Source organism: Alexandromys fortis, unplaced genomic scaffold, assembly GCF_014885135.2.
Source record: "Alexandromys fortis isolate MF-2015 unplaced genomic scaffold, M_Fortis_MF-2015_v1.1 scaffold_84, whole genome shotgun sequence".
NCBI lineage: Eukaryota > Metazoa > Chordata > Mammalia > Rodentia > Cricetidae > Alexandromys > Alexandromys fortis.
Window position 1 is genome coordinate 3,028,753 of NW_026068017.1, and position 12,117 is coordinate 3,040,869.

The 12,117-nt window shown below is 40.2% G+C and overlaps 1 protein-coding gene across 3 annotated transcripts in view; it reads right to left on the minus strand.

Moving 5' to 3' along the window:
* The window catches only part of Rabep1 (rabaptin, RAB GTPase binding effector protein 1), an 83,696-nt gene that overhangs the window by 33,461 nt on the left and 38,118 nt on the right, over positions 1–12,117 (minus strand). For all 3 annotated transcript variants that reach the window (XM_050162596.1, XM_050162595.1, XM_050162594.1), the window contains 2 exons: positions 9,267–9,386; positions 2,676–2,811 (listed from right to left, as the gene is read on the minus strand). In XM_050162596.1, coding sequence (XP_050018553.1) covers positions 2,676–2,811; positions 9,267–9,386 — 256 coding nt within the window. The remainder of the gene's footprint in view (positions 1–2,675; positions 2,812–9,266; positions 9,387–12,117) is intronic.

The window sequence follows — 12,117 nt, forward strand, 5'->3', positions numbered from 1 at the left end:
TCTGGTGCCCTCTTCTGGCCTGCAGGCATACACACAGACAGAATATTGCATACATAATAAATAAGTAAATAAATATATAAAAAAATAAAATAAAATACTTTTTTTGTTTGTTTGTTTGTTTGTTTTTTCAAGACAGAGTTTCTCTGTTTAGCCCTGTTTGTCTTGGAACTCTAAACCAGGCTGGTCTCAAACTCAGAGATCCACCTGCCTCTGCCTACCAAGTGCTGGGATCAAAGGTGTGCACCACTAAGCCTGGTTTGTTTCTCTCTTTGTTTTTTAAAGAATCCTATCCATAGGACAAAAAGAACTGATTACTCTGTCATTAGATACCGCCCCATCTCAACACACTTCCCAGTAGGGGAGCTCTGTGGTAGCTCCAACCAGCAGCTGCCTAGCTGTGACTGCACATCTAATCACCAGACTAGACTGTAACCTGCTGTTAGGCTGTCACATTGCTCCTCAGTTTTTATCTCTCTTCTTTTAAAGATACTATTATTTTTCCTTTTTATTTTTTATTACCTTTTTAATTAATTATACTGTGTGTGTGGTTGTGTGTATGTGAAGGTCAGAGGACAACTTACGTAGTCAATTTTTCCTCTTACCATGTAGATTCTGGAAATTGAACTCAAGTCACTAGACTTAGCCACTGAGTCATCTTGACCACCCCAAGACACTTGTTTGTTTTGTTTTCTGAGATAGAGTCTCTCCAAGTAACAGCCCTAGAGGTCCTGGAACTCCTGCTCTGTAGACCAGGCTGGCTTTGAACTCACAAAGTACTGATGTTTTTGTTTTTTTGTTTTGATTGCTTGTTTTCTCAGAGCTAACAACCAAATTCAGGGCATTGTTCTTGCTAGGGAAGTGCTCTACCACCAAACTAAGTCCACAACCACCAGAAATTATTGCTTTTACTTCCCCATTTTAATGGACCTTTTGATACTTTTCTCATATATTTTAGGAAGGTTTGATAACCTCGATCACTTATACTATTTTTAGAAGGGTTAGGACACAAATTTTAAATTTAAATAACTTAAATTGATTTTAATCAAATGGAAACCTTTTTCTTTTGGACACCCACTGACAGTATGGTGTCTTTCTGATTCCAACAGCACATGTAAAAACTGGTTCCTGAAGTCAAGACCTGCTCAAAGGCTGGGAGATTTTTACAACATTTTATATAGTAATTCTTCAGACATATTTCAGTTTTCAACTGTTTGGAGGGGAAAGTTAGCTCATATAGAATCCTACATTGTTCACATCTCTTTTCAACAGCATCTGATAAAAGTATTCACTATAGGATTCGACCCACAGACTAAACCCTGTATACGAAAGATTTCCAGTAAGATTTCCATTTGCATAAGAAAAAATAAGAGGAGGCTGGGGTTATAGCTCAAGAGTGCTTACCTCCTTTTTCAAAGAGTTTAATTTTATTTTCACTATCCCTAACTGAATTTCATTATTTCCTTTTATTGTACTATTGTGCAATGTAGGCAACAAACAAACCACAGGAGTATAACTAGACCCACAACCAACACTAACAGAATGACAACTGTTCTCATATCTCAGTACAGTTACCACAGATGTCTTCTGGGAGTGTGGGGGAATGGGTCTCTATCCTGGGATTCCAACCTGATAGGTGGCAACTAAAGATGACTTTGAACTTCTGGCTCTCCTGCCTCTAGGTCCAAACAGAACACAAGTGTGTGGCGCCAATCTCAGCCTTTATTCACTTACGCTCACTGTGACCTCAGAATTGCAGTGGCTACACATGCTGCTCTATCTTGTTACCCAATATGTCGAGGAAACAGCGGTTTGAACACTCTGTACCCCAAGTATTCAATTTTATACTTTTTTTTTCTTTTGGGTTGTTTTGGAGTGATTTGTTTGCTTTTCATTTTATTTTTTTAGGCTTTTTTTCTTTTTAAAGAGAGAGAGAGAGGCCCACAATTTGAAAGAGAACAGACTCGCTGGGCGGATGTGGAGCATTCCTTTAATCCCAGCAAAGACAGGTGGATTTCTGTGAGTTCGAGGCCAACCTGGTCTACAAAGTGAGTTCCAGGACAGTCAGGGCTACACAGTGAGACCCTGTCTGGGGGGCAGGGAGGTGCTGTTAACTGCTGACCCAGCTCCTAATCCGTGGTTTCTGTTTTGTTTCGGGTTTGTTTGTTTGTTTGTTTGTTTTTGCATTCTTTTTCTTTTTGGGGGACAGGGTCTCACTCTAACCCAGGCTGGTCTCAAACTCATGATGATTCCTCTGTTTTAGTTCTCAAGTGTTGGGATTATAGGTGTAAACCACCAGGCACAAGCCCAGCTGCTTTTTAAATAATACAGTGTTCACTTTATATCACACTGCTACTTCAATAGTGAAATCAAAACTGTCCCTCAGAACGCAGGACGAGGCCTCTCCACCCAGCTCACTTCTGCTAATTTACCTCTCTCCACAGAATGTCTTCACCACAGCTTTCTGCCCAGAGTGCACGCCTGTGACGTTATCCCTGTAGTCGAGGTGGAAGAAGAGGCAAACAATCCAAATTCCCTCACAGCTTTCAACTGACTCTAAATCACTAGCATGCTGCATTGGTTGCTTGGGATTTGTTGCTGTTACTAATCAATATGAGTATTACCTACATGGTTCTCTTGGAATAAAGTAAAAATATATACAACATATATTTATTTACCTTCATGCAATTCTTTCCTCAATTTCTCAGCATCTTCCTGTAGAACAGATTTCTGAGTGTTCAAAACAGCTACATACATCTCCAGATCAGTCCTACAAGACTTCTCAGCCTCCAGGTAATGGTTCAGTTCCTTAACCTGAAAGAAGTATAAAACTCAACTTTACAACCCTAGTAGGAATAGCAAATAAAGTAAATATCAGTGGTTGTATTTTAAACTTTAGAATATGATACAAATTTAGAAAATAATGGAATTAACAGATGCTAGCCATAATTCTCTTAGGTAAGTATATAATTAAAATTATATGCAATGATTTTATAGCATATTTTTTAAAAAGGTACTCCTAATTTGTATTTCCAGAGCAATGCATGCATATGCTTATTTGTTCTCCTTTTCAGCAACACACAGATATGATTTGTTGTTATGTGTTCATGCAAACATGTGCACATTTAGGTCCAAGTGCACATATAGGCATGGGTGCAAAGGGCACATATGTCTGTAAACCATGCAACTACAGGTGTCATTTCTCAGGGTTTTTGAAATAGGGTCTGTCCCTCACCTGGAACTTACCTAGTAGGTTAGGGTGGCTAGCTAGCAGGCCTCAAACATCTGTCTGCCTCCACCTATCTCATGCTGTGATTACAAGCACTACCATCACACCCATTTCCCCCTTTGGTTCCAGGGATTGAAGTCTAACCCATTACCTCTCCCCTGCCCCTCCCCCAACCTTTTAGGCAAGATATAAATGGTGTAATATTTCGAGGCCAGCCTGGTCTACAGAGCTAATTCCAGGGCAGCTAGGGCTCTTATACAGAGAAACAGTCCTGAAAAACCAAATAAATCAATGAACGAATGAATGAAGAGCACAATATTCTTATAACTTTAAAAAAAGGATTTGTTTGTTTATTTATTATGTATACATTTTCTGCTTGTATGTATGCCTGAAGGCCAGAAGAAGACACCAGATCTCATTACAGATGGTTGTGAGCCACCATGTGGTTGCTGGGAATTGAATTTCCCTCTGGAAAAGCAGCCAAGGCTCTCAACCTCTGAGCTATCTCTCCAGCCCCTCTTTTAACTTTTGATTTCTGATGAGTTGTTTCCAAATGCCTTATATTTATAAAAATGACTAATTTTTATCAATACATATACCCACAGAAGCTAAAGATTTTAGGACATCAAGATGGCTCAGTAGTTAAAGGTGCCTACCACCAAGACTAACGGCCCAAGTTTGATCCAGAAAACCCACATGGTAGAAGGAAAGACCCAACTGCCACAAATTGTCCTCTGATCGATCTTCACATGTGCATCATGACAGCTGAAAGTTTTTCAAAAGAGAGTAAGTCATGATGTAAAAATTACTAGTCTCATATCACACAAATTTGAAGGCAAGTGCAGAAAAAAATTAAATCTTGTCTTTTTATAATGTATTTCTTGTTGTAATACTCAGACTGTAACAATACAGTCTAAATAACTAAAACAGACACAACCAAATAAAATTCACTATTACTAAAAAAAATGCAGAATAAAAATATCACTCGTTTTATCTTGCCATGTAAATTGTCTATCCTAAACTCAGTTATTTATGGGTAACTTTTAGTTTTTTTTCAAATGGTTACACCTAGTTTCAAATTCAAGGTCTTTTTCATGAACTATCCTACTTTTTAAAATAGCCAGCTCAATGGGCAGTGGAGCACACACCTTTAATCCCAAAACTCAAGAGGCAGAGGCAGACAGTCAGGGCTACACAGAGAAACGCTGTCTCGAAAAAACAAACAGAAATAAATTAATAAGCCCGGCCACCTGATCTCAGTGATCTTTACCCCTAGATCTTATGTAAGTGAGAGACTAAAATGGTCATTACTGCAGTTTAGTGCTTTGCTGGAAGCTGACAATCAACCAGCATGGATGGCAAAGTGTTGACTGTCACAAGGCATTTTTTTCAACACCTGTTACTAGGTGACAGTAACATAGACAATTTGGCCGCTATAACAAGGATGGTTTATAACCAGACTCTACTACATATTACTTCTAAGAATAAACTCTTCTTTGAATTAAAAAAAATGAATTTCTAATACCTGAACATTATTACTAACTCTAGGAGGGTGCTAAAGTCGCAGCAAAGCATGTGAGTACCCTTGAATTCTACATTCCCTAACAACTCAAATCAAAACCATATAGAGGGCCAGGCATATGGTACACACTTTTAATCCTACACTCTCGAAGCAGAGGCAGGTGGACCTCTAAGTTCTCGGCCAATCTGGTCTACATAGCAAGTTCCAGGACAGCCTGGGATACAAGTGGTATCCTGTCTCAAGCGAGCACAGAGTCAGATACACATGCACGCGAGCCAGCTGTGGTTATTCATGCCTGTATTCCCAGCACTTAGGAGGCTGAAACAGGAGAACTGCTTCAAGTCCCAAGTTACCCTGGGCTGTACTGTAAGACACACACCCTCACATGTACATACATACCCCTCAAAAAATTAAAAAATAAAAAAAAATCACACAAATGGACAATTATAACGTTCCAAGCAACAAAGACAAGGTGAGGACAAACTGCTGACAGTACCTTTCCAAAAAAAGCAGATGATGTCAGGAGAAAGAAGAAGGACTTAGGAGAGCTTTGTTAATTTTGGATAGTAACTTTGTCAGGCATGACTTACACATTTTTTTCTCACAGTGTATAACTTCTCTTTTCAACTTTTTAGATTACCTTTTAACAAGAAAACTTATAATATAGTCAAATTTGTTAATGCTTCTTCCAGAGTCAGTATTTTATCTTATTTTTAAAAACCTATGAGGAGAGAGGGAGGGAGGGAGGGAGGGAGGGAGGGAGGGAGGGATTTAAAAGATGGGGGTGGTACTCCACTTCTTCCTGCTAGAATTACAGATATGCACTGCTAATCTTTTTCCTGTTCTGGCTCTCTCTTTATGTTGATTTGCATCATCTTGGACCAAAACAAAGTAAACAAAACCACCTAAACAAAATTACTGAACACAGTTCCTCACATCATGTTCCCATTATCAATGTTAAGACTGCTACACACGCAGCCAGGCGGTGGTGGTGCATGCTTTTAATTCCAGAACTAGCTCTTGTTTAGAACAGGCTGGCCTTGAACTCACCTGCCTCTGCCTCTTGAGTGGATTCACCTGCCTCTGCCTCTTGAGTGGATTCACCTGCCTCTGCCTCTTGAGTGCTGGGATTAAAGGCACATGCCACCACCACCCGGCTGATTCAGGCTGATACACCGTATTTCAATTGTGAGAATTTGTGTCTATTTTGGCTGTTACCTAAGGCTTTTTTGTATCATCTTCCTATGTTATTTGATTTACCAGTCACATAAGAGAACCTTCTTTTCTAGTCATTGACAGTGTCTGTAAAATATATGGTCATCACTCTGGACAAACATGGCCCCAACACCGACTATGTGTGGTGTCTACTGGGAAGAGGAAGCAGAATAAAGACTGGTTTTGACCCAAGGCTGAGGCTATAGTTCAGTTGGTAGAGGGCCTTCCTTGCATGCAGGAGATCTTAGGTCAGATCTGCAGCACCACATAAACAGAACACGGTGGCACTTGTCTAAAATCCTAGCAGCTGGGAGGAAGTCAGGAGGATCGAATTTCAAGACCATCCTCAGCTACAAAGCAAGTCTTAGGCCTTTCTGAGCGGTGAGAGCGTGACAACCACCACTTGAATCCCTAGATCCTAGAAAAAACACTAGGGATGTACTTGTAAACGCAGTACTGTGGGGATTTGAAGCTAGGAAGTTTACCGGCACTTGCCGGCCACCAGCCTAGCTCCAGGTTCAAGTGAGAGACCTTACCTCAAAGGAACAAAGAACAAAGGACAGAGTGATAGAACAAGACACTGCACACCAAACAAACTGGTAACATTACATTCATACATACACCACATACCAAAAAAATAAAAAAAGATTTTGGGCTCTAGCTTTTGTAATTACTATTTTAGCTTTCCTATTTTATCTTGAGGAAAATTTGATTAATTAATTTGTTTTGTTTTACAAAAAGGCCTCACTAGTTCATGCTGACCTTGACAGTCTGATCCTTCTACCACCACTGTTTCCCAAATTCTCAGATTACTAGCATTTACTATGCCTAGCAGAATGTTTTTCAAATGTACTGGCATGACACTATTTATAGCATCTACTATTTTTACACCAGTAGTCATGCTCCACTTCTTTTCTGATTTCAGTTTTTTTCATTTTTCTGTACAAATTTCTCTACCTTTTCATACTAACATTCTCCTTGGTTTTTTTCTATTTTTTGTTGTTGTTGTTGTTGTTGTTGTTGTTTCGAGACAGGGTTTCTCTGTGGTTTTGGAGCTCTCCTTGGTTCTTTAACCTCCCTATTCCCTTCCACTTATTTTTCGATTTTTACTGTTTTGATTTTCCCCTCAGAGTGTAATGTTAAATACTTACATGTGTTGGTTGCCTATCAGAACTAGATGACAAAACCCCACTGCTGAAGACACTACATGCTTTGATTATAGATTTATAAAGAAATCAAGATAGGCCTAAGCTCAAAGCTTCCTTCTTACCGGCTAGCTTTCAGAATACTAGAAGTTGCTATGTAGGTTGATGGAAGAAAATTGTCACCAACAGTCTCACTCACTCAGTTGCAGACTCTGAGTGCAATGTAACCAACCAGACAGGGGAAATGTACCCATGGCTGGAAGGTCATAGGCCTTAGTGGAGAAACTAATTTGTTTGGCTAAGTGGACATATGTGATTGTCAAATTGCCTTCTAGATATTTATGTTTATTCCCTAGAACAGTGCTGCTGTTTGCTTCTTTTTGTAACAGGTAGTAGTGCATAAAGGTATAACTGGGCAAAGTACTGCAAGTAAGCTATTGTTGAATACCTCCCTTCCAAGGCCAGAGCAAGTGGTGGAGTATGGGGAAACACTTTTCAGGGCAGGAAATGGCTGCTGCAGAAGCAGCTGTGACTACCTGCACAGGACTGAACCCATCACCATTCTGTCGTGAAGGCCACTCCTCCCTGAGGATTTATACAGTTAGTTAGTGGTTCCTGGCAGAGGAAAAGACATTTTCCCTAACTTATCCACATCTTTTTTCTTCTTTTTGAACCCTGCCTCTCTTACTATTCTAATTTTACAGTTGAAAAACCAAAGGATATGGCCAGGTAGTGGTGGTACAAACCTTTAATCCCAGCACTCAGGGACAGAGGCAGGTGGATCTCTGTGAGTTCAAGGCCAGCCTGGTCTACAGATTGAGTGCCAGGGCAGCCAAAGCTACACAGAGAAACCCTGTCTTGAAAAACAAACAAGGAAAATAAAGATAAGAAATTTTACTAAGTTATCCAGGCTACTAAATGCTGAGTTTTTGGCTACTGAATAGTTATTATCTTTTTATCTCTACTCTTCTTTTGTTGCAATTCTTTTCTGTGTATGTACCTGCATAATTCATGTACACCATGTATATGCTAGTGCCACAGACAGCAGAAGAGGGCGTCAGATCCCCAGAAACTGGGATTACAGATGGCTGTGAGTAGACATGTGGGCATTGGAGCTAATCCTGGGGTTCTCTACAGGAACAGTAAGCACTTTTAACAGATGAGCCATCTCTCTAGCACTAATCTCTACGTTTCCCCCTTTACCTATTTTATGTTATACTTGCTTATATCAGTTTTTCTTTAGTACTGAATATTAAACTCAGGCCCTCAACCATACTAGACAAATGCAGGCAGTGTACCACTCAACTGCACCTCTACTCTCTCACTTTCTTTCATACGAAAGAATTTTCTCAGTGGTAGACTCTTGCCTAGCATATGTCAATAAGGCCCTAGGTTCAATCTCCAGCACTAAAATCAGACATAAAAAATTTAACACCTCATTGTTTCCACTTCTGTTTTTCTTTGGTGTGGCTTTTTAAAGGCAGCATCCATCCATTTGAGGCCAGTAATACAAACTGGCCTCAAACTCATTATGGAGCTGAAGGTGACCTTGAATGTAATGCCCTCTTGCCTCCACATCCCAGCTTAAGCAGGGCTGAGATCAAAGTCTAGGCCTTAAGCATGCTGGAGAGGCACTGCCCCCAAGAAGCCACACCCCAGCCCTGCTGTCTACATGGTCAACAGAGGTCCATCGTGTCTAAAAGATCTCCTAGAACTACAGTCAACTGTAAACAGCTTCTTCTACTAGGTAAGAAAACAAAGGCTAGAAATGTAGCTCAGGTGGGTCTGATGTCCAGAGCCTTGTAAAATACGCACGAACAGCAAGTTCAAGGCCAGCCTGGGTTACATGAAACCCTGTCTTACAAAAATAAACCAATAAAGATGACCTGTTAAAAGAAAAAAGAAAGTTGAAGTTGAGTCTGACTTGGATAAGCGGGTGACTGAACACAAGTCTTCATTCGTGACTAGGCAGCATCACTGAGGGTTTAAATAACCTAAGGCCAAACTACCACAGAGCTGGTTTGTTTTCATTTTGTTTTTGAATTTTAAACAGAAGCAAGATCCTTGAGATGCTGGATGCAGTCATTTCCCACCACTACTTAAGTGATTCTAATTTTGCTCCTGGCATCAGAGCAGATGGAAAACAGCATTTTACAACCTTTGAGGCCTCCAGCTCTTTAATCTTCTCTTCAGCTTCTGTCAGTTTATCTTTCAAAGCTGCAATTTCCTTCTCCATGGGCATCACGACAGAGCGGAGCTTCTCAGCATCTTCTTGGGCCTATGATTACAAGGAATTAAATGTAACAACTTACTGCTTGCTTTTCTAAGAAACTCTGGTCCACCTATTTGCTAAAAATTAGATGCAATAATTATACCACACACTTTATTAGTATCCATAAAATTGAATACCAACTCCCATTTTATTCAACTCTTTTTCTTTGGATTTTTATTAGCATATATTCATTATATTTACAAAATGAAAGGCTTCAAAATACACATCATTCCAGTTTATCATGCATTTGAACATATTAATACCACCACCATCCTAGTTTCACTCTCCTTACTCATTTGTCTCTCTCCTTTGCTCAAATAGCTCCTCCATGTCTTTTATGAAACACATACACACACCCTAGATTCCATATGTGAGACAGAGTGATATTTGTCTCTCTGAGTATAGCTTATTTTGTTTAATAAGATGATATATGGCCCTAGGTTTCTGCAAATAACATATGTGTTCTTTAAGCAGAATAAAGCTTGCCAACTGTGTGGGCTAGGGATATAACGAAGTGCTTAAGAGCATGTACTGCTCTCGCAGAGGGCCCACCTCCAGTTCCTAGCACCCACGTTAGGTAGCTGTGCAGGCCTACTGATCGGAGTTCAAACTCCAGAAACCACAGTGGAGAGAACTGACTCCCTAAAGTTGTCCTCTGACCTCCACATGCATATCTGAATACATACCTCACATCATGCACACTTACAATAATAATAAAAAGAGAAGACCACTAAAATAAAAATAAAGTTGAGAAGCTGCTCTAGCCAAGCCCAGCCTACAACTGCATGACTGCACGATCAAATGCAGTGTGATTTGTTGGATGAAAGTCTCAAACAGGAAGGAAAAAAGGATATGGGGGACACTGGCTAAAAACTAACACAATTTGAATACAAAGAACAAACCTCTGTTAATAACAGTGAGCTGGTATTCATTTGTTAACTCTAACAAGTACAACATACTACATAGTAAAATGCTAGAAAACTGAGCATGGCATATACTAAAACAATACAATATTCATAAATTTTTATACTTAAAAAAAACTCCTGAAAAGTAATACTTGAGTTGGCTGGTGGTGGTGTACACCTTTAATCCCAGCACTCAGGAGCCAGAAGCAGGTGGATCTCAGTGATTTGAAGCCATCCTGGTCTACAGAGAAAGTTACAATACAATCAGGGTGGTTACACAGAGAAACTCTGTCTTTAAAAAAGAAAAAAACTAGGGGCTGGAGAGATGGCTCAGAGGTTAAAAGCATGTATTGCTCTTGTAGATGGCCCAAGTTTGTTTGATTCGCAGTACCCACATCAAGCAGCTCACACCACCCATAACTCCAGTCTAGCTCCAGGAAATCTGATACTTCAGGATTCTGAGGGCCTGAATTCATATGTATGTACCCCACAGAGACACATATACCAACAGTAAAAATTAAGGAAGCACAAGAAGGGCCTAGGAGATGACTCAGTCCGTACAGTGCTCACTGTACAAGCATGAGGGCCTGAGTTGGGAACCATGAAGAAAGCCAAAGGCAGCTGCATGCACCTGTAATGCCAGCACTGGAAGTAGAAGCAGAGTTAGGAGTCCACTGGTCAGTCAGTCTAGCCTAACTAGGGATCTCCAGGTTCAGTCAAAGACCTTGTCTCAGAAAGTAAGGTAACTAACGTGGTGGCGCATGCTTTTAATCCCAGCATTTGGGAGGCAGCCTCATCTATATAGAGAGTTCCAGGGATGTAGACCAGCCTGGGATGTAGAGACCCTGTCTCAAAAAAAAAAAAAAAAAAAAAAANGTAGACCAGCCTGGGATGTAGAGACCCTGTCTCAAAAAAAAAAAAAAAAAAAAAAAGGAAAAAAAAAGTAGAGGGAGGAAAGGGAAGGGAACTAGGAGCTGGAAATAAACAGACCAAGAAATATTGTACACATGTATGAGACTGTCAAAGACTAAATAAAATACAACTCTTAAAAAAAAAAAACAGCAAGATATAATGGTGCAATAGTAGCACAAATGTTCTAGGAGCAACCAACTACCTCGCCCCACCCCCGGTTGGATTTAAGGCCCACTGCATTAAGATGGAGCCTACACCTGACACAGCTGAAGTGACCTGGGACTACACAGGTCATGGGGAAAATTTACTACTATTATTCTGCTAAAGGAACACAGCCATAAAAGAACTCCTAATGACATGTTGCTATACCCATGGAACAAAGCATCACTCAACCCTCCTAAGAAAAGCTTCTTTCAGTACATGATTATTAACAGAGAGACAGACCCACAAGTGGACAATGTGCAGAAAGTGAGCGACTTTGAAGCACTCAGACCTAAATGGGATGTCGCAATCAAACCCCTCCCCCTCAAGACTCAGGGGAAGTATGCAGGAAGATTGTAAGAGCAAGATGTGGTGGTTGACTCCAAGGAAACAGCACCTTCTACACACAACAGGGCTGATACACATATGAATGCACAGAGACTGCAGCAGTCAGTACACACAAGACCTACATGGGTTGATAAGACAAAATCCCAGCAGAAGGGGACACAAAGTCCCACCCCTAACCAAGATGCTCTGTGCAAATGAGAGTTTATGTTAGCATAAATGTCAGCAATGGAGTGACAGTGGGTATATCAATCACATTTTAGGGCAAGTCTCATGACTAGCAGTAGGTCAACATAAAACAAACTTCTTAGCTTTTTGTGTGTTTTGGTTTTGGTTTGGCATGTTTTTATTTTCATTTTCATTTTTTTTTTTTT